General features: G+C 41.0%; 1 protein-coding gene across 3 annotated transcripts in view; it reads left to right on the top strand.

The window, feature by feature from the left end:
- The first annotated feature begins 9,294 nt into the window (after positions 1 to 9,294).
- The window catches only part of PLXDC2 (plexin domain containing 2), a 410,469-nt gene continuing 396,182 nt past the window's right edge, over positions 9,295 to 23,581 (top strand). Inside the window, exon 1 of one of the 3 annotated variants that reach the window (XM_082617462.1) lies at positions 9,295 to 10,255. In XM_082617462.1, the coding sequence (XP_082473588.1) occupies positions 10,144 to 10,255 (112 nt within the window). In that variant the 5' untranslated portion in view covers positions 9,295 to 10,143. The remainder of the gene's footprint in view (positions 10,256 to 23,581) is intronic. The other 2 variants (XM_082617463.1, XM_082617461.1) reach the window with 2 other exon arrangements.

Raw genomic sequence — 23,581 nt, 5'->3', positions numbered from 1 at the left:
GCAAATTAATATTCTAGCCATGAACAATTCAGAAATGAAAATTTTAAATTCCACTTATAATAGCATAAAAAACACTTAGGAATATATGTAACAAAAGTAGTACAAGGATAGTACACTGAAAACTACCATTTTGAAAGAAATTAAAGACCTAGATAAATGGAAAGACACTGCATTTAAATGGATTGCAAGATTTGCAAGATTTCTTATTGTTAAGATGGCAGAAGTCTCCAAGTTAATCGACAGAGTAAATTTAATCCCTATCAAAATTCCAACTACTATTTTTGCCCAGTAACCAAAATAGCTTGCTACTGGCACTAGGATACACATATAGATCAATGTGATAGAAATAAGAGTCTAGATATAAACCAGTCTATGGCCAATTAATTTTCAACAATGATGCGAAGTTCATTCAATGAGAAAATAATTTTGTCCACGATGGCTGAGACAACTGTATATCCACATACAAAAGAATAATTTTGGTCCGCTTCCTCACACTGAATACAAATATTTAAACAAGATGAATTGGAAATCTAAAAAAATTTAAGAGCTAAAACTATAAAACTCTTAGAAAACAGGGGTGTAAATCTTTGTGACCTTAAATTAGGCATGGGTTTCTTATATATGGTACCTAAAGCAGAAACAAAGAAATATATTTAAATTGTATTTAATCAGAATTTTTAAAAGATGTGCATGAAAAGACTATCAAGAAAGTAAAAAGGTGGGCTTCCCTGGTGGCGCAGTGGTTGAGAGTCCACCTGCCGATGCAGGGGACAGAGGTTTGTGCCCCGGTCCGGGAGGATCCCACATGCCGCGGAGCGGCTGGGCCTGTGAGCCATGGCCGCTGAGCCTGTGTTTCCGGAGCCTGTGCTCCGCAACGGGAGAGGCCACAGCAGTGAGAAGCCCGCGTACCGCAAAAAAAAAAAAAAAAAAAAGGGAAAGAAAAGAAAGTAAAAAGACAATGCATACAATGGCAGAAAATGTTTGCAATTCATATATCTGACAAGAGCTAGTGTTCAGAATATATGAACATTTACATCTCAATAATGAAAAAAACAACCCAGTTAAAAAGGAGCAAAGGGTTTGGATAGGCAGTTCTCCAGAGAAGATACACAAATGCCCAGTAAGCACCTGAAAAGATGTTCAATATCAATAGTCAGTAGGGAAATATAAATCAAAACCACAATGTGATACCACTTCACACCAACCAGGATAGCTATAATTTTTTTTTAAATGGCAAATAACAAATGTCAGTGAATATGAGAAGAAATTGGGCCCCTCATACATTGCCGAGAATGCAAAAAAGGTGTAGCCATTATGGAAGACAGTTTGTCATTTCCTCACAGAGTAAAATAGTCACTGTATCATCCATGTATCCACATATATTGTGCAAGTTGTATATGATGTTCATAGCATCATTATTCATAATAGCCCCAATGTGGGAACTCAAATGTCCATCATCTGCTGAATATATAAAATGTAGTATATCCATTCAATGGAATATTATTTGGCAATAAAAAGGAATACAGTACTGATACATGCTACAGCATGGCTGAACCTTGAAAACATGGTAAATGAAAGAAGTCAGACCCAAAGCCACATGTCGTGTGATTCTTTTCATGTGAGGGATCCAGAATAGGCAAATCCAGAGACAGAAAGTAGATTAGTGGTTGCCAGAGTCTGTGGGGGAGGGGAACGGGGAGTAACTGCTCATGGGTGTGAGGTTTTTTGGGGTGATGAAAATGGTTCTGGAATTAGATGGTCCTATGAGTATACTAAAATGCACTGAATTGTACGCTTTAAACGAGTGAGTCTAGAGCCATGTCCATTATATATCAATAAAAAATTCAAATGGTGAAGATGAAAAAGAGGAAATCTAGAGAAAAAGAAAACAAGATGAATGCAAGGTGAGGAAAGGAAATGCAGTAGAAGCCATCAGGGTTGAATACTAGTCATGTGATGGCATGTGGCACAGAGCACGTCAGCGGTCAACACAAGGCCCGTGATCTGTGCTATAGGAATAACAGCCTCCACTAGGGGCTCCGCAGAAGCACAACTTCCGGGAAATGTATTTCCTGTGGTTCAGACTTTTTTTTTTTTTTTTTTTTGCGGTACACGGGCCTCTCACTGTTGTGGCCTCTCCCATTGTGGAGCACAGGCTCCGGACGCGCAGGCTCAGCGGCCATGGCTCACGGGCCCAGCCGCTCCGCGGCATGTGGGATCCTCCCGGACCGGGGCACGAACCCGTGTGCCCTGCATCAGCAGGCGGCCTCTCAACCACTGCGCGACCAAGGGAAGCCCTGGTTCAGACATTTTTTAATCAGTTTAGAAAAATCTCGGTTGACAGTGTCCAAACAAGCAGCATTTTCAGGACTTATTCTGAGTGTACCATATTGGGTATCGTGCAGCATATTCCTTAATACATTTCATTTATTAATTCACTAAGTGCTTGCTGAGTACTTGCCTATTTTCCTTTTTAGCAAAATGCAGGAGTTGAATTTATCTTTGAGTATAATTGAGGAATAAGGTCTATGTTTGTAGTATACATTGTTGCTACATGAAAAGAAATGTCAGGTAATGAATGCCCTTACCCTTTTTAGGTGTTGCTAGGCTGCATCCTGCAGGCCTGTATACCTTGTAGTTGCCCAGCCTCGAGACTGAAGAAAGAGCCTGAAAATGGCAACAGAGAACGATACTGGATAGGGGATCTTGCACATCTGAAACAAAGGGTCCTGGAGCAATACCCCACCATGTACAGCAGACGGGACAGGGCAGCCATCTTCACTACTCAGGGAAGGAGGAGGCTGCCATTTATAGGGGGAATTGACATCAGGTTTGTTCATCAGTTACCAGGGGAAACCAGCAGCCTGGGCATGTCCTTTACAGCCCCTCAGGTTAATGAACATCACAAGGGCAGATGTTTCTGTTTAATAAACTAGCAGGTGGAGCCGTTCTGGCCTAAGGATTAGAACAATCACTAGCTGGGGGAGAGGGCAAGCAAGTTCGTATAAGTAGAGTGTAGGTGAAGTAGGGACTGGTCGACGAGGGGATGGAGAAAAAGCAAGAGAACAGCCATCTTGAGTGGCTTGAGCATACACTCCACCCTACATTCCCCACACCACCTTTACCATCTTGGTCCACCCCCTTCCACAGTATACCTAGGTCAGGTGTGTAGACGTGTACTGCAACCAAATACCACAGAGACAACACAGACAGAGTCTAAGCCGTGGGCAAACTTTGAAGCCAGTCACTTATTGGCTCAATTTTTCATGGACGTCCACAGGAGGACGACAACGGCATGTTGCCATAGACCCTGAAATCAAATTCATTTGGCAGGGAGGCCCTCGTTGTTACCTAGCCCACGAACAGATTCCCTCCACTTAGATGAGAGATGAAATGTAAGGTATTTAACAGGCACAATACAGGGATCATGACCATTAAGCAAAATACAAGCAGTAACAGCATTCTGAGATAATACCATACCTACCTGTAGTTTTTATCACGGCCTGCAGTACCACACCACCCGTCCACACTCAGTCGGCACAGTTGATGTCTAATACTGGAGAGGCGGAGTAACAGACCACAGGTTAAATTAATGGTGCTTTTCTCCATTATGGAGCCCGGATTAATTACCTTGGTCTTAGGCGGGGCCGGGTAGAAGACAGGTGAGATCTATAAGTCCCTAATTCTATTCCCCGCACAGAGCGGCAAACCTAAACTATCGAGGACTTACTTGCCAGTCCTAGGGCCATTTTATAATGTGTTTCTCATGTCGGGGGATAGATTCTGTGGCAAGGGCAAAAGTGAGTCATTGTCCTGACCTGTCATCAGCAGCGGTCATTTGGTGGTCAACAGTTGAACTCGGATGGTGTTGACTAGTTGTCTCTGGATTAACGTAGCGTAGGCACTGGGATGATTGCCCCTGGAACGTTCGGTTATAGATTTCGCATCTCAATTGTTGTTTAAGTAGTCCTTTCATCCTTTCAGTTAGCCCAGCAGCAGTGGAGTTGTAGGGCAGGTGGAAATGCCAGCATATGTCATTTTTAGAGGCCCATTCCTGAACGTTTTGGTGGGTAACGTGGGTTCCTTGGTCACTATCAATGTCGATGGGAATCCTGTATGTCACACACAGCTCTTCTAGACCCTGAATAGTGGGGTTTTGCATTGCTCGATGACTTACGTAGGCCTTTTATAATGTCTTCCACCTGTTGTAATGCATTGTAGACTGCATATAGCTGTTGTTCCCTCACACTGTATCATTGCTCTGACTGTTGCCATAGCTATGCCCAAAAAAGGGTAGTCTTATCATTTTGCCATTGTCACAGGCCCCAGCCAAACCTGGGTAACTGGCCATGTCTAATTCACAAGTCTGTTCCTGAGTTATTATCCCTAAAGCCTGTGTCTGTAGGGGCAGTGGGTCAGGGGTATGCCTGTATTTTGTAGATAATCCAGGTCCTTGTGTTCTGTCTGTATTCACCAGCCATCCCTGTGCAGTCAAGATGAACCATGAGCACGGGGCTGCTACTCTTAAACTTGAAAGAGACTCTGAGGTTAAAAGGCTATTATCAACATAAATGGAAGAGAAAGGTATCTCTCATGGTAGACAGCTGCCATGGGGCACGCCCACACTAGTGGACGGCCACCTCAGGATTACCTCTCACAACTTTGGGGCCCCACATGCTAGTGGACAGCCACCCCAGGATTAACTCCACAAGTGTCCATTCCCTGTTCTTTTTTTTTTTTTTTGCGGTATGCGGGCCTCTCACTGCCGTGGCCTCTCGCGCTGCAGAGCACAGCCTCCGGATGCGCAGGCTCAAAGGCCATGGCTCACGGGCCCAGCCACTCCGTGGCACGTGGGATCCTCCCGGACCGGGGCACAAACCAGTGTCCCCTGCATCGGCAGGCGGACTCTCAACCACTGCGCCGCCAGGGAAGCCCCATTCCCTGTTCTTATTTCCTAACGTCTCAGTGCTCATGGGACTTTCCTTGGTGTCCTGACTTGCTCACCCACTGTTGTGCTGGACTCTGCAGGCCTGCAAGCCTTGTATTGTAGTTACACAGCCTGGACACTGAAGAAAGAGCCTTGAGACAGTGACAGAGATCAGTAATATTGGATAGGGGCTCTTACCTGTCTAAAATAGAGGGTCCTGGTGCAACGCCCCACACGCACAGCAGACAAGCCACAGCAGCCATCTTTACTGCCTGGGGAAGAAGGAGGCTACAATTTATGGGGGAATTGATGTCAGGTTGGCTCATCAGTTACCAGGGAAACCAGCTGGGGCACACCCCTTACAGCCCCTCAGGTTAACAACCATCATGAGGGCAGATGTTTCCCTTTAATAAACTAGCAGGTGGAGCCAAAGGATTAGAACAATCACTAGCTGCGGCAGGGGGCAAGCACTGTTCACGTAAGTAGGTGAAGCAGAGACTGGTTGAGCGGGGATGTACAAAGAGCAAGAGAAGAGCCATACTGAGCGGCCTGATCATACAGGAGCGTACAATTCCATTTTAAGAATTTGTTTTTACTATTTTGAGCTGCACATTTTTTGTACTTTGCTATTTACTGGTCCAAAAAACTTTAGCTTATTAAGATTCAGAAAGAAGACAGTATAAACATGTATGCCATTTTAATGCAATATGTTATTTCATTATGAAAGAGGCAAATATAATTATGTTTTAATTTTCTCTAAATAGTAAATGTACTATTGATATGAGGATAAAAGGCATTAAGTATTCTTGCATGCTAAATGTCCCTGTAAACAGAGTGATATTAGCTGTTATGTAATTTTTTTAAAAGCTTATTTCATTCAAAACACTCATAAAATTTTTACTTAAGATTATGAAAAAGCAAAAAGCTGAAATATCCATCAATAGTATAATGAAATCTTGGTTGATTCTGAAAGCAGAAGTCAGCCAAGATGAAGGAATGAGTCTTGTAATTGAGTACCAGAGGTAAAAAAAATTAGCCCTATTAAATGAGGAGGAAGAGGAAATGCCTTAGACCTAGAGGAAAAGGTCATAATATTAGATTAGGACTGAATAAAAGCAGTCCACTACTAGCAATTTCCCTTTACTTGACAGCAATTATAGAAAGTTTTAACAAATTCTGTTAAAATGGACAAAGACTATTTCCTAAAATAATAATAGATTACAGTAAATACTAAGTACTCCACAGCCTGTATTACACCTCAGTTTTTTCAAAATGAGCATGATGGTTTCTTGAGTATCCTGTTAGCCAAGTTTCAATTTGGGAGAGATGATAGAGTTGGAGGTGGGATGAGATGGGTAATTGTAATTACCTTTATGCAGATAGTATTGCACTTGGAATGTGTAGAAATGGCTTTGAAGGTTGGTGTAGATAAGGGGTTGCAAACAGGTTTGAAATCTGTGCAGACTTTAGCTCAGATGCTAACGTCAGCCCAAAGTTCTCTGTCGGTGAGAATGATTCTGATATACAATCTTAAGATCTTAAAGGAGGGTGTTCAGTGAATTCCAGACCTTTGTCATGGACAAGGAACTCAGGTGCTGCTCCTTTGTGATTCCTGATTCATTTGTTCCTTGAGAGGTTAGCTAAAATTAAGCCAGTGAGTAAAAAACAAACAAACCCCCCCCAGCAATTCAGTTCTTACAACTGTAGTGAATAGAAACAAAGCTCACTCATTATAACTCTTCTCTTTAGTCAGAAGGAAGATGAAACTTTTTCCACAGAGACATCTTAATTTCTCTCCATGAAAGTGAAATAGATTATTCTGTGGTGAAACATATATGGCAAACTTAGATCATTTAGGCCACAAAGTATGCTATTTTTAATTAGCCAGGATTTTATATGAGTAATGAACTTTCCATTTCACTCTGAACGTACCATCCTATATACATTTTAGTTGTTACTTGCTATAATGTAAAGGAAAAATAATTTTTTTTACAAATACTTATTGGTTGACATTTAAGGCAATGTACCGAAGCCTAATTTTATTTTGATGTTGTTCTTTCTTACTTAGTTCTGAGCACTAAATCATCATGCATGATTGATTTTTGCTTACCTGCATCTTCTCCCATACTAAAGTATTTTCTATGTGGACAGCTCTTCAGAATAAGATTAAGATATGAGTAAAATGAAACAGGACCAGTGAGATGGACAAAATACATAAAAGCCTCTTCAGACTCTGAATTACCACTTGACTCCCTTTCAGTTTTTGGCATCAAATTTCCACTTAAGGTATAAAGCTTCAATCAGGAGGGCAAAACATTGCTGACAAGAAACAAGAAAATCAACACTGCTAATTTGCACATATAATAATAAAGGAAAAAAGAAAGAAAATGATACCAGGGAGAGGCAGGGACTTGTTTCTTCTCAGAGAAACAGGAAACACCCGTTTTTCTACTGTGAAAGGGGAGGGAAATATTCCAGACTAAAGAAGAGATGCTTTCTTGAAATGGCTCCTCCCGGGTCCCCATAATTTTGCATGTAAATGGGAAATGGAGCTGTACTGAACGTTTTAGGAAGTTTTCTGCAAGGATTCGTGAAGTAAGTGAGGTCAGTAGGGATACAGACAAAAAAAATCGACGTTAATTAAATGACAGTAAGATTTTGATAGGAAGATTCATTTTTCCAACTTACTGTTATAAATAGATAAGTATCTCAGGTACTCAACTTTGGATGTAATGTTACATAGAACTTAACTCTTGGTTGAGCATAAGTAAAAGAACCAGGTTTTCTAAGTAAGGTGAGGAGGGAGAAATCAACTGGTTGGGAAAAAGCTCAGGAGAGAGGAAGTAGCATTAAAAAGTGTGTATCCATGGCGAGTTTATATATTCCAAAATAAATAGCAAATTGAGTATTGGATTGAGGAAAACATGCTACACTTCCTGTTTCTCTTCTGCTCACCAGCTAAGGAACCATGAGAAAGGCATTCTTTCGGCATCAAATTGGCAAGAGTAGTTTGATTATCTGGATCCACTTCCAGTGGGTATTGAGACAAAATTAAGGTGGTATTGATGGCACCCATAAACTTTTTAGAGCATGGAAAAGACTGGACAAGAATAGACTTAACAGGACCTTTTGCTCTTAGAACACTGTAGCAGATGCTCCATTTGATTTAGGACACCCTCTCTCTTCCTTTCCCTCTCTTCTCTTTAATTTAAGAAGCATAAAGTCATGTACTTTGTGCCAGGCACTGTTCTCCATTCTTTAATTATTCAGTGTTAACTCATTTAATCGAATACAACAACCTTATAAGGGCATAACTACAATTCTCCCCTGATGGATGGGGAACTGAGGCACTAATAAGAATATTGCTCGAAGCCATATAGCTCTTTAGTGGGGGAGGTGGAATTCTAGCCCAGTCTGGTTCTAGAAGCTGTACTTTTTAACCAATATGCTGTTTTCCTTCCTTTCCTTGTATTTACCCCTTTAAAATACCGTTAACTCTGCGAAATAAGGTGTAAACTTACTGAAAGGGCTGGAAAGGGTTAACGCTGAAGCACTTCCGCGAGCTGCAAAAACAAAAACAAACCAGCCAGCGAAAGCCTGTTAAAGCCCCCGTAGGAAATTCAGTGGGCCTCCTGTTTCCTTAAACTCTCGCTTTCGCTCCCGCTGACACTTTACAAAGCCGCAGCGGCGGGTCCAAGCTGCCGCGCGCCACCTTCCTCCACCCGCCCGGCGGGCCGGGGGTCCGAAGGGGCTTCGCAGGGTCAGTAAGCGAATACGGGCTCAGGTTTGCTTTCTTCACACCCCAGCCGCCGCCGCACACGCCCTCCCGGGAATGGCGAACTGTAATTAACCCTGTAGCGCCCAGGAAGACCCCACCGGCGGCGAGCGCCCGCAGGGTCGGCCGCTGGGCCGCGATTCCCCGCAGGCGGGCGCGAAGACGGCCCAGGGCCAGGTGGGTGCGGGCACCGCTGGCCCGACCGCCAGGGGTGCGAGCCGGGTGCGGGCATGGCGCCCGGGCAGCGCAGAGGTGCCGTCCGGCGCTCCCCTCCTAGCTTGGCTTTCTCGCCTCCTCTCCCGGCGCGCCAGGCCGCCGGCTGCCAGGGGGCACGCCGGGCTGGAGTTGCCCTCTCACTCCCCCTTGCCTTGCTCCCCCGGTTTAATCTCTCGGCGACTCCTCTGCCAGCCCCGAGGAAAGTGCAGCCATTGGACAGGTCGGTGCTAGCTGCCGGTTTCGGGGAGGAAGGTGGGAGACGCCTGGAGGAGCAAGGGGGAGGGAAGCGGGGGGGTGGGGGAGGATGCAGCGGCAGATCTGGCAAATTGCGAGCTGCCTTCCCTCCCCAAAGTGTGGAGCTGGAGTGCGGGGGAGCGCGGCGGCGGCGGCGCCTCCTCCGCCACCAAACTCCGGGGCTCGGCGGGGCTTGGGGCCACCTCCTCCTTAGCCAGGAGGAACCCTCTCCCGATAGGTTTCAGCCTGACTTTTCCCTCCCCATTTCTTTCTTCTTCCTCTCTCTCTCTCTCTTTTTTTCCCCAATACATTTTTCCTGCCTTCGGACCTCAGACTGCTGCAGCCCGAGCCTTCCCGGGGCTCAGCTCTGGGGCTGCTCATCCCTCCGGCTGCGAGCAAGGACGCGCGCCCAGCGTCGGGGCGAAGAAAAGAAGAAAAACTTGTCGGAGGGGTTTCGCCATCCCACAGTAACCCCCTTCCCGCAAACGCAAACCTTCCGCGGGGGCCACCCTAGGACTGGGGAAAGTTCCTTCCGAGCCGACAGCCCTCTTGGATTTGGACAGGCACCCGCGCTGGCTGAGGAATTAGATCTGTTTTGAACCCAGTGGAGCGCATCGCGGGGCTCGGAAGTCACCGTCTGCGGGCACCGGGGTGGCGCTGCTTGTGCGGAAGGGAGAGTTTGCCAGCCCCAGCTCAAGTGGCCTTTCGTCTCCGCAATTGTTGTGTGTCTGGGGTGAGGGCTGCGAGTGTCGTGGCAAGTTGTGAAGAGAGACCTGGAGGTCCGGAGGGGACTGCTCTGCCCTCGCACTCCGTTCTTCCTCTTCCCGGCTCCCGGGTGTGAAGTCCCAGAGAAATTTACAAAGGCCTCTGCATCCCGCCGAGACCAGCCCTCAGCGTTCGGCCCCGTTGTCCCCATTCCCAGCGGGAGCCCCGGGGCACAGGGTGCCGGAGAAGTACTGGCGGGGAAGGGGAGGGAGGTCGCGGCAGCGGCATGGCGAGGTTCCCGAGGGCCGACCTGGCTGCTGCAGGAGTTGTGTTACTTTGCCACTTTTTAATGGACCGGTTTCAGTTCGCTGAAGGGAAGCCTGGAAACCAAGTCAATGGTAAGATGCACTTTCGCTTCTTGCTTTTGTGCCCAGCTGAAGACCTCTCTGGCACCCTGTTGTCAGCCCACTCCCTCCCCACCTATGCCCTTGGCAAAGTTATTGCAGTTGCATTTCGACTAAACTTGGGCTTCTCAAATGGGCAGAAGAATGTTGGCTGGATGCGTAGGGTGGTAGGGAACGGGGGTTATCTTAAGGATTTACCGCTTGCTTCACCTGAGCGGCTGGCAGGGAGTGGTACTGACTCCCCGGACGCGCCCAGAGAGGGCTCTGGCGTTAGAGCAAACCTTCCGCGGATACCTCGCCCCGGAGCTGGCAGCCTGGGCTGTGTCCTCCCCGGCCCCTCCTCCTTCCCTGCTGCTGGGGTAAACTAAGGGAGTGCGGCAAGGGGGCGGTAGGTGGTGGACGTGGTGGCAGCCGGGGATTGCAGAGCTCCCCTCTGCTGGAGAAAATTCCCTGGGGCCGCACCTTCCTCCCCACCAGGCGATCCCCACCTCAGCTCCCTCTTGCTGTCCGGGGCTGAGCGGGCACTGGAAGTGGGGCGGGGTGGGCGCGGCGGGACGCAGAGGAAGGAAGGAGGTGGCAGAGGTGGGGCGGGCGCCCCTCTAGAGACCAACCACTGGCCCCATTGTCCTGCGCCGGCCGGCTTCGCAGACAGGCCTGAACGTGCAGGGCCTCCTCCGAGTGGCCTGATATTGCCCCCACGTGGAGCCCCGGCCCCGCACGTTCCCATGGGTGGCTGCTCCAGCCAGGTGCGCGTCCCTCCGGAGCCGCGCCCCGCGGGGCGAGCGCCGAGCCGGCTACGCCGCCCTGGGCGCGCTGGCTCCTCCTGGCGAGGCGCTGCTGAGCCGGAGGTCCAGCTGCCTTCTGGACCCTGCCCACTGTGAACTGGGTGCCTGCTCCCCATTTCTGCCCCCCGGGAAGAAATGGATAGACTTCGAGAGGAAGTGAATGAGCAAAAACACTTACAGGGAAAAGAAAAAGGAAATAAAACCTTGCTGATGAGGCTAATCAAGGTTTTGTTTTGTTCTGTTTTAATCCTGAGGAGGGGAAACGGTAAGTGGTTCCTCAGGAAGTCTACTGGCGTCCGCAAATGTCAAACCTGCCAGTCGCAGATGGAAGGCTAGGGAGAGCACCTGGGGATTCCAGGTGAGGTGAATCTTGAAGGGAAGTCCTTCAATGAAATGTTACCGAGCTGAGACAGCCGAAACACTGTGTCTGCCCCTGGTGTAAATTCTTATGGAGAAAGCACAAATTCTGACTCTGCTCCAATTTATGATTGGAGGTGTGTGTGTGTGTGTGTGTGTGTGTGTGTGTGTGTGTGTGTGTGTGTGTGTGTGTGTGTGTGTGGAGGGACGGGGGGAGGGCAACAAGATGACAACACTTTTAAAGCTGTGAATAAAACGCAAGTTTCCTGGATGTTGATTTGTCTTTATCACATATAATGCGTTCTGCATAGGTGGACATAGGTTGTTCTTGACTAGGTATTATTTATATCAGTAGATCGTACCTTCTGTGTATTTCTCTGATACATTTCATTGGTAAAAAAAATAAGACTTTTACTCATCTGGGAAGCTGCACATTTATTTTAAAAAGTGCAACAGTAGTTTTCATGGGCATCTTCATGAAATAAATAAATGCTTAAAGAAAGCAATTTACTTCTTTCCAAAGGAGGTTAGAGAGGTGCGTGTGCCAAAAATGCATCCCAAGTTGTTTATTTGAAAACCTCTTCGTCACTGGAAGTAAATCATGCATTTACAGTAAAAAAATAAAAGGTCAGCAAATGTTTATTTTTTTCCTGAACTTTTTTTCATAAATAATATGTTACTGAGAAAAGAACAATACATACAATAAGTTTACTCTTCTGAGTTCTCAAATTGAGGATAAAATTTACACCACTCTAAAATTGAACAGATAGTTAAGCCTTTGCTTTGGAGAATATGAAATAAGTAAATTGTTCAACATAGAGCTGCAGGTATTATAAACTAGTATATCTGGTGGAAAACTACTCTAGAAGCCCACATCTTTACAGGATTGAGTAAAAAAGGAATAGTTTTATACTTCTTAGCAAATTTTTTGAGATTTATTACAAAACGAAGTAAAACTTCTTTCCTGGATATCAGTCTGCATTAATTTTATTAAATAATCTTGGAATTAAATGGTTAGCCTACTGTAATACCTAAAATACAGCAATGAAATGGAAGAAAAAATATAGTTTCCTTTGTAAAATAGTCTAGCTAAAAAGTTCAATACAGGAAAAATTTTAGAAGTCCGACCGTCTTGGAATTCGGCATGTAGCAATCAGGATTTTTTTACAGACATTTTGGCGGGGGGTGGGGGCAGGGTAGTCTGATTTCATAAAGGACATTTTTTATGCATTCCTTTAGAAATGCTGCAGTTGACTTTATTGCCACCAGAGGGCAGAGAAACCACTAATTTCCTTCCCATTCTCTCCCAAACCTGAGATGAGTGATCCTCAATATTTTCTTTCCTATGTGCAGTATTTTTTGATATTTCAACTTAACATTCGTAAATGAGTGGCAATTTAAAACAATGAGAGTTTATTGTATTTCCCATTTTCGTTGAAATTAAATATTTATTCTTTTAATATTTATATAGTACTCCCTACATGTAGACCTACACCTTGAATACATTCATGTGGTTTAGTAAGTACAGTGGAAAACCCCAAGTACTCTCTTTCGCATCACTGTTGGCAATTATTAACACGTTGTGGAATTTTCAAGAATATACTTTAAAATTAATCTCCCTTGTGATTAAAAGTTCATTATATAGTGAATTTTCTTTTAGGATTGAATATATTCTATGTATATCTGAAAAGTATTTGCCCACACTAAATAGTATACCTCAACCAATGTTTAGAGAAAAATAAGCTTAGAATAATGTTAAATTTTATAAATCTCAAATCATTTCCATATTGTTATACATTCATCTTTATATCCTGAACTGATTGAAAAACAGTTTAGTAACAATGTCAAAGGAGAAAGATGCAGTAATATCTTGTAAAATTCTAAAATTTAAATCAGGAAAAAAGGCCTAAAATATGTAGTTATATTTTGGCCTGATTATTGCTCTTAAATGTGATTTAATACAACAAGGAAGTTCATTATCACTATAGAGAGAGCAATAATAGTTTAGGACCCCAAGGAATTTTCACTTTTTAAACTTTCTAATATTGCTGTGTTCTAGAAACAAGTAGTTTATATTTAGCAGATCGTTTACATTTAGTTGTTTTTCTAGTTGGATATTTTCCTATTATTTTCTGCTTTCATTAGAGTTAAAAAACTTAGTTTGAAATATTACTAATTTGTGGAGTTTGCTATAAGAGTATCTCTGTTGAGACATACTGTCACTAGTATAAATTTTCTAACTATATGCAGACATACCTGGAGCAAAAGATTAAGACAGAGCGTTAATTCAAGCAAAGATCTCTATAAAATGGACATGGGTCAGATTATTGGAAAATCACAGGTTTTTTTAAAAATCAATGACTCTTGACTGCATACAGAAATTTTTTAAATATAAAATGTGAGAGTCTCTTTCCTTTAGAGGATAGATAGAAGTTGAAGCCTGAGGTTGGGTAAGTTTGGAATGAGACATAACTAATCTAGAACACTTAATTCAGAAATAAGGTTTGAAATTCATGGATGTTTGCAAAGACATCTGGGATTATTACAATTAGGACAATTTGTGCATTTCTTAAGTTTGATCTTTGGAAACAGGTTCTTATCAAGGAGAATGTGCCTGAGTAAAACTTAGGAATGGAAAATACTAATTTGCTCCCCACAGATTTCTTCTCTGCAAGAATCAGATACTTTCATGCAGAGATGTAGATACTATGGATTCTTTTCAATAGTTTTGGTCTCAGTTTTTTGCTTCCTAAAAGGTATTTCCTATTGTAGAAACAGTATGTTTATGAAGATGAATGAATTGGTCAACTGTGACCATGAGATCTAAAGTCTTGAGTTGGTTCCCCACTACATTCAGTACAGTCTCTTCACCACGGCCATTACCATGAGGCCTCAGACTGCTTTCCCTCCTCACCCTCCCCGGCGTGTTTTTAACAGTCTAGCCGAATGAGGCTTCTTGGTGTTCCCAGAGTATGTACCAGGCACTACCACCTCCATGCCATGCCCATCTCCACCCATCCACCTTCTACTTTTTCTTACAGGCTTATTTCCAGTGACACCGTTCACAGAAGGATGAGGTGTCTCAGAACCCTCCGAGAACTCTAGGCCTTTTTTAAGGCACTTGTTTGACTCTGCTTGGTATCGTAGGAGTTTGTTTGTTTCCTTCTCATTTCGGCATCTCTTTTTCATATATTCTTTTAGACCATATCGGGCTCTGTTGTCATTCACTTGTGAATCCCCTGTGGCATCTACCACACAGGCATGCAATAAATAGTTGTCGAACTGACTGAACCTACTGGAATTACAGTACAAGCTGGACTGTTGACTAGACTGCCACCTTGGGAGACTTTCATACTTCTTGCTCTATTTATGACTTTCTTCCATAAGTAAGATGGGAATGAAAATACAGTGGGCTTCAGAGAACAATAGTTTAAAATGAGAGAATAGGATCCAGAGGTCTGTCAGAATGGTTCTGCTGGATGATATTTACCTTAAACCTTCTGTTAATAGATAGAACTTTCAAAAAGTTCATTCTGCCATTCTGCTATACTTCTGGTTTCTGACTGTATTTTCAGAAACCAGAAGTACTTAATCTAATACCTTAAAGTACAGTGTGTGTATATATATATGTATATGTGTGTATGTGTACATAATATGTATATATAGTGGTGGTGCTCTATTTTCAGTGGAGACGAACCCTATTAAATAAGTTTAGTTCTTTGTGAAATTACTTTTGAACTGAATTGTGCTTAGGCCTCATGCCATTAATCTACACTGAAGGTGGCTTTAAAAATATAGTCTCCTAAAACTTGTTATGGTGGCTGTTATTGGGGGAGGTGGTATGGTGCAATGCATTGCACAGTATCTGCTCCCCAAGAAACAGAGACAGACAGACAGACACAGAGAGAAAGATCTTGTGTCTTAATAACAGATATAGTTGGTCTTCTTCTGCACTGGTTTGTTTGCATCTTCTGGACATTATAGTGACCAGAAACATTACTTTTAAAAAATGTGGTTTTTTGAAAGCTCAGAGCATAATTTGTGGCCCACATCCAACAAGTATATAAACCTTCTGGCCTGCATTTTTTGTACTGGTTTACCTGGGTCTTCATCTTATCTTTCCTACTCTCATTTAGCTTTGTCCAGCTTTTCTCCCTTAAAATCTTGTATTTGTTGTAGAGATGGGAAATAAGTAAATAAAAAGCAGTCACCATAATACCTAAGGTTGTATATTACAAAGTTGCTTTTCTGCTTTCTTTTAATCTAACTCCAGTCCTTTGCCTTCACTCTGAGCACATATTTATATTTCGCAAAGCTTTAATTTATCTCTTCCCAGTATTCCACTCTGAGAAGTCTTTCTTCTTCACTGAGGTTCACACAGGATGTCTTCTCTCACTATCCTCCAGACAATGATTCTGTTCAACTGAGGAAGTTGCTGCAGAATGACAGACTAAGTAGTGGTGCTTTTACTAAGACAGTTTCTCCCACAATTTATTGTGTCATATATTGGCTGGCCAAATGAACAGAATAATATCTGAGGAAAGAATAGAATATAAAGTATTCTACATTGGATTGTAACCAGACTTTGAACCCATTGCATATTTTTTATTTGGTTTGTTTTTATTTTGCCCTCTTTAAATTAAAAAGGTGGTAAGATATGGATTGATGGTACAGATATGAGTATTTAAATAGAATTAAAGGTCTTGTCAGGAGCCTGTTAAAAACTGTAGATCTGAACATGGGGTCAGAAACTGTGTGACCTTCCTTGAAATACAGACTTGTAATACCTTCCTCCAGAGGCCAGCCAAACACATCTAAGCAATAGTAACTCTCCTTTCCCTTCCAAATTAAAATCAGCTGTCCTCACTGTTTCTGCTTCAGGCATTATAGTAGAAAGTGGCCGGTGATTTTGTCAAGAGAGGGCCATAAAGGCAGGGATGCAGAATGACTTCCATTTTACTTTTCTGGAATCTCATGACTTAGTTCCTCCCTCTTCCTCCACCTATTATTTTTCACTCATTAACTGGAAAATTTCCCTAGAATACATATTACTCAAGGTCTCATCCTGCTTAGCTGATTGAGGCTATGAGACTATAGAGAAACTAATGAGAATTTGCCCTGTGGATAAACTGCATAAGAATCAGAATATTTAAAAGCCAATTTTCTACACATTCTACATTTTCTACATATTCAGTTTTCTACATTTTCTAAATATTGGAATGTTCAGTGATAGGAGAAGTCTACATAAAACTGATAAATTCTCTGTCAGCTTGCTGCTTGTTAAGTACACCCTGGTTTATTTAGATGAGGATAATGTGTTCTTTGGTCCAGTTGGAATATGGAACATGGAACATTCAACATGCAGTGATGTTTTTTAGATAGTAATAATATCCTCTGTGTTTATATGTATCTGTTTGTATCAGTAGCTCCCAACTTTTTCTCTCTGAAACTGTAATTTGGAGCCAATAAAATGTTTATTTCCCTAAACCCTAAAAGGGAAGTAAGACAGGCAGAATTTATCATTTTCCAGTGTGGAATTCATAAGGAACAATGATTTTCAAGATGTAAAGTAGTCCTGTAGGTGCATTTAGGGTATAGCTCATGCTAAGTCTGTATACATTAACATACATATTTGCATAATTCTCTCCAAGATACAACTTAGACTGCAGCTACCACTGACCCCATGAACCTGATTATTCAATTGGTATATTTTTGTTTGTTTGTTTAAAAGAGCCCATTGACCTTACTGCAGGCATAGCAGTATCTGACTTCTTTGGGTTGCCCCCTCCCCTTCTCCTTTTGTTATCCAGTTCCTTCAATACATTGAAAAAGGATCTATGAAGAAATTACATCAGTTTAATCTGCATTGCAAAATATTCATGAAAAAGTATATATGAAGTAATTTTTGCTATACTAACTCATATTTTAAGTGCACATGGGTTTCTGATATCTAAATGAATCCTGTTCTGAACTTTTGATTAAAAAAACCTCTTAATTATTTTGTTAGTCCATAGTTTTATGTTTAAAATTAGCTATACTGACTACATATGCATACTTCTTTCAAGAATTATATCATCAGATATTAGCTATTTATTTATTTTAAGTGAAGTATAGTTGACTGATATTAGCTATTTTAATTGTGACTTTTTAGTATGTATATTTCCTGGGAATATACACCTATAATTACTTTTTTTTTTTTTTGGTAATTTAGTCCTTTTAGTAGACAATCAACTTGTCCTAATTTTATGTCACTAATTGCTAATTTACATATTTTGAATCTATTTTAGTTTCAATTATTTACAATTTTCTGTATTCCAAGAAACAAGAATTGAACTAAAAGGCATATTGCTGTGTATTTGCATTTTTGTTCTTTGGTTCTTGTTTGTTTGGAGAGGGAATAGAGAGGGTCATTTGAGTTTTTGTCACACGACAAAAGTTTAAAGACTATTTTAACACCTATTTGAAAACTCTGGATGCCCCATAAAAATAAAGTTGACTTGTAAGGTTAAAAAAAATGCCATTTCACATTTTAGTTTGAAAGTGTTCTTGCCATATTATAAAGATGTTGCTCAATGTTTTATTTTCATATGCTGATATAACTTCATAGGATATTGTATATCTTGCAAGGTATATATTATCTGTTTTGATTTATAATTTGAATTTAAAAATTTTGCATAGTTTTCTAAATGCTTAATTCTTTTATTCAAATTAAATGGATTTTATGAAAGCTTTTAGTTTGACGTGAAATATGTGTAAAAATATTTCCTGTATCAGAATATTACAGTAATATTTGTAAATATGGCAAGACTTGCAAAATATTTATAAATATGTTGTGAAACAATTTTGATTGAGGCTAAACTGTCACTTATTATTTTGTACACATGTATTACATGTAATTGTGTTGCTCTTAATTTTCCCAGTCGATTTATCCCACAATTGATTTATCCAGGCTTCCAGTTATTTTTCCACAACTGGTTTATCCAATCTTCCATCAACAAAAAAAATCAGTAATTTTTTTAATGGAATAGTGGCATGTTATTTTTACTCCAGTTTTATTGAGATATAATTGATATATAGCACAGTGTAAGTTTAAGGCGTATAGCATAATGAGTTGACTTCCATACATCATGAAATGATGACCACGGTAAGTTTGGAGAACATTCAGAATCTCATATAGATACAAAATAAAAGACAAAGAAAAAAACTTTTTCCTTGTGATGAGAACTCATGATTTACTCTCTTAAGAACTTTCACATATAATGCACAGTAATGTTAATTACGTTTAGCATGTTGTATATTACATCCCTACTACTTATTTATCTTACAACTGGAATTTGTACCTTTTAACCACCTTTGTCACCATACAAAGATGTTACATTATTATTGACTATATTCCCCAAACTGTACATTTCATCCCTGTGACTCATTCATTTTGTTAACTGGAAGTTTGTACCTCTTAATTTCCCTCGCCTGTCAGTGCTGTTTTGAACATTGGTGCTGTAAATATCTTTATATACATCTCTTCATGTTCATATGTAGGACTTCTATCTAGAGGTAGAATTCATGGGTTATTGGGGCTGTGAATGTTCTGCTTTAAAATATGAAACCTGGGATAAGCCCTGGTAGATCTTCCAAGATAAAGTACTTCAGAGATAAAGGCATGTGGGACCCTGATAATTATCCCTGTGCAGATATCACAGTCTTAATTACTTTAGCTTATAACAAGTCTTTATGTCTGGTGGGACAAAGCTGTCCTGCTTCTTGATCTTCAGAAGTGTCTTGGCTATTCTACAAGGCTCTTTGCTTTTCCATATCTATTTTAGAATAAACTTTCAGGTTTCGCTAAAAACTCTGTTGAACTTCTGATTGAAACCACATTATATCTCAGGGTCATTTGATAAAGATTTCAATTTCTAAAAAACTTGGAGATGATGTAATTTCTTTTCTTCAACAGCTAAAAGCCAGAACAAGTACTACTGCACTTCATAACAAATTGTTAATAGCGGTTTTTTGGCAAGTGACCTTTTTTCGTTGAAATGATGTCCTTAGATTGAGTGTTAGTGCTGCTTTCCTGATCACATCATGATACTAACCATACATCTAATTGTTTCTTAGGAAATAAGAGGGGAAAACCACAGGTTAATTAAAATGAACAACTCACCTAAGGAAAAGAATGTTAATTCCTAACTTCTTAGAAACTACCACAAATGACAGGTGGTTGCCAGGCAAATAAACATGGAAATGACAGTTTTACAGGGTCATTCTAGTAACCTGTCTCTGGACCGGCATAGCAGTACCAAGCAAGACTTTAAATTTGCTGCTTCATAAGAATCAGCTCTGATGAGATGGGTGAAATCCTCTGGATTTAGGATTCTCCTTCATGTTTGCTCTTTAGCTAATTAATATCAATTCCATGGCCGATTTACATTGAATGAGAGTACACTTTACAAATTGCTACCATTTAAAGATAATAGATTTATGATTTTATTTAGACTGTAGGCATTTATAAATTAAAGGTTTGTAATTTGCTTGATTTGAAATTCCTAACTTCATCTCCATCTCAGCACAGTTTATAACTGGCCATTGCTCTGAACTCAGGCATACTGATTTGGATATTTTTTAATCAGGAGTAAATGGACAAGCCAGCCAGGCTGTTTCATTTCTTTGTTATTTAACCTTCATTATCTTTTTATCATCTGTGTTCATTTCAGATATTTTTAAAAACAAGCATGATTCAAAGTCATTTGCAGATGATAGTCTCATTGTCTGGACATTGCAAAACAGCTTTACTCAGGAAGCCAGATTTGTGCAATCTCAGTTTTGTCAAGCTGTTTTTAGAAGAGCCGTTTGTAAAATAGGCACAGCCAATAAGAAGCTGATTTTTCTAAAACCGAGCACTGATGTTTGACTGGAGACTGCCTTTGTGTATCCTCAGTTCCCTTAGCCTTGCTCTGGCAGAGGCACCGTCATTTCTAGCCTAGCTCATTTCAATAGCTTCCCACCTTCCCTCCAACATAGTCCTGCTGGAATCCATTCTTCATTCCATGGCCTGAAAGATCTTTCTGAAATGAAAATCTGTGTCACTCCTCTGCTGAAAAGACCTTCCTGTCTTCCTAAAGGTCTCGCCCTAGAGGTCAAAGCCCTCAGTCACCTGGTCCTGGTTTACCTGTCCAGGTTCAAATGCATCACTTCCTCCGTTATACTCTCCCAAGTTTCCCATACTCTCTTTCCCCAAGAAGCTGCACATGCCATTCCCTCTTCTTGGAGCACCCTTTCCTCCTCTTCTTGGCTATTTGTCCTTCAGGTCTCAGCTTCATCTTGATTTTCAGCATTATTGAATCATTTCTCAGTGTTTCTCTGCCAGGTCCAAGTCTGAGATGAGTACCTTGCCAAAGTGCACTCTACACCTGTGGTGTAACAGGCCATGCCTGCACTTGACTGTGAGCTGCCCAAGACAATAGGCTGTATGGGACTGATCACCACTGCGTCACTAGCTCCAAATATAGGAAGCCCTCTTTGAAAATTCGTAGAATGGAGGAATCTGGTTAGTGTTCCACTTTGTATGATGGTACTACGTTTGTTCAGATTTATCACTCAGGCAAAGAGTTTTGTTTGTACCTTATTTCTACATATTTCTTTGGGCAGAATTTCTCAGTCATAGTTTCTTTAACATGATACCTGGGATTTAAATACCCATGATTAAAATGTGTAGAGAAACCAGCGATTGAGTGACCTCAGAGTAAGGGAATTTGTCACATGCGTTTGTGAAGAACTGAGAATTCATTTACACATGATGGTTTAAGAATGATCAAGTCACATAGTAAGCTGGGAAGAACAGAGAAAGGGATACTTTAATGATTTATAATCTAGCAACTTGAATTGTCTGATAAAGTATTAAAACACATTCATTTGTTTCCTTGGAGAGAATTCCATAGTTAAAAAAAAGATGTATGGATAAACAATGAATGAAATAGAAATTAGAGACTGAACTATGAAATTTGCATGAAGAGCATTCCAGGTATTTCAAAGCTAAAGATGCAAACTGGGAAATGTTCCCTGAAATCAGATACTTACAAGAGTTCCAGATACAAACCATTGGGCGGCCTTTGAAACATTTTTTCAGCGAAAGAGTCTTAAAGGTCTCTTAATACTGCATACATCAAAGCTTTTGTTAGGTCATTAATCTGTACCCAGAATGTGAGTTAACTCATTGATGTGAGTTAAGTCTTTCTGAGGTCTTGAACATGACCTACTTGCTGAAGTTTTGGTCAGAATTTTTCATATACTCAACGACTTGTATTTGTTACTCTCCAAGCACATTTTTCTCACCTTGCCTTTTTATTTATTGCTTCTCTAGAAACACTCTCCCAAGTTCTTCCTATATTCCACACTAATTTTATGGAGTGAACATCTAATAGTTTTATCTGCTCAGTATCTCTTACCCCCTTCTTCTGGTAACAGTACCTTCTCATTATTTGGGAATGTTCAGTCTTTTAGAAACAGCACCTCACCATCATTTAGGAATGTCATCTGTCTGACTCTATGTTGTTCACCTCGGCCTTTTATCATAATGTCATGCTTCTCCAGACAGTTCAGCATGTGTCCCAAAGGTGGATACTCATAATAACCTTTCATCTTGGACCTCAAGCCAATTAATTCTTGCCTAAATGTTATCTACACATTCTAGAAGAGAGAGGGACTTTTTAAAAAAATTATTCTGGGGGTTGCTGCGTTGGGAAGATATACATCTAAAGCCATCTATAGATAGTCTTAGACTTTCTGATAGTATAAATCAGAAAATTACTGTTTTTAGTTGAGATGTATTACTTGCCACTGAAAGAGTCTTGTTTTCAATTATATTGTCAAAGTTTTCAATTATATTGTTATATGAGTAATTATTTGATTGAGGACTATTTCTCCTACTAGATTGTAAACTCTGTGAGGGTAGGAACCCAGTTTGTTTTACTTTTTTGTTTTCTTAACACTTTTCAGAGTGTTTGGAACACAGAAGGTACTCGATAAGTATTTGTTAAATGAAATTTTTGAGTAAGTTCATTTGGGAGGTGTCCTCTCAGTGACCATTAAAATAATTCAGTGCTTAGACATTAGGTGAGATTTATCAGATGAGTCAAATGTTGCGACTGCAATCGATATTTCCCTGTTGGTTTTCTTAACTATTTTTTGTCCCTTTCTCATTTTACAAATTAAATTCTCTTACCTGGATCTTATTTTTCTACTGTTTCTTCATGTTTAATTTGGTGTCTTCCTTTTATTTTCCCTGCAGTTCCTATTATTTTATTTTTCTTATGGATCTAGATATACATTCCAGGAAGTAGAAAGGAGAAAACCCTAACACATCATAGCTTTTGTCAGGCCATTAATCTGTACCCAGGATTAAGAGGCAAAAAAGCGTTAAGCAGAAAATAGTTGATCCATAGCCAGTGCTTATTCATTTTATTTTTTATTAAATATATTTATTTATTTATTTATTTATGGCTGCGTTGGGTCTTCGTTGCTGCATGCGAGCTTTCTCTAGTTGAGGCGAGCGGGGGCTACTCTTCGTTGCGGTGTGCGGGCTTTTCATTGCGATGGCTTCTCTTGTTGCGGAGCACAGTCTCTAGGCACGTGGGCTTCAGTAGTTATGGCACGTGGGCTCAGTAGTTGTGGCTCGCAGGCTCTAGAGTACAGGCTCACTAGTTGTTGTGCGCGGGCTTAGTTGCTCCGCAGCATGTGGGATCTTCCCGGACCAGGGATTGAACCCGTGTCCCCTGCATTGACAGGCGGATTCTTAACCACTGTGCCACCAGGGAAGTCCCATTTTATTTACTTAATACTTTTTTATTGGGATTTTCCAGACCATTAAAAATTTAAAAAGAAAACAAGAATAGTAAGAGTATATTTCAGCATAACACCGAGCACATAGTAGCTTCTCAATTTAAACTTGTTTGACTTACTTATTGAATAAAGGCCCCCAAAGTCTGTTTTACTTCTAATTTTAAAATGCATTGACTCATTCCTCTATCTATTCACTTATTCAATAAGTAATCAATTTTTTTAAGTGAATGGAGGAATGAATCGATGCCTTTATTAGAAGTGAAATAGGCTTGTGTAGGTTAATTGGAAACCTAACCATTCTATCTCACATTCCTTACCCGTAAGTTGGGGACTGCCATATGTT

The sequence above is a fragment of the Mesoplodon mirus genome (genome assembly GCF_964341445.2).
Source record: "Mesoplodon mirus genome assembly, chromosome: 4".
In the NCBI taxonomy this organism is placed as follows: Eukaryota; Metazoa; Chordata; class Mammalia; order Artiodactyla; family Ziphiidae; genus Mesoplodon; species Mesoplodon mirus.
This window is presented reverse-complemented; position numbering and strand designations above follow the sequence as displayed.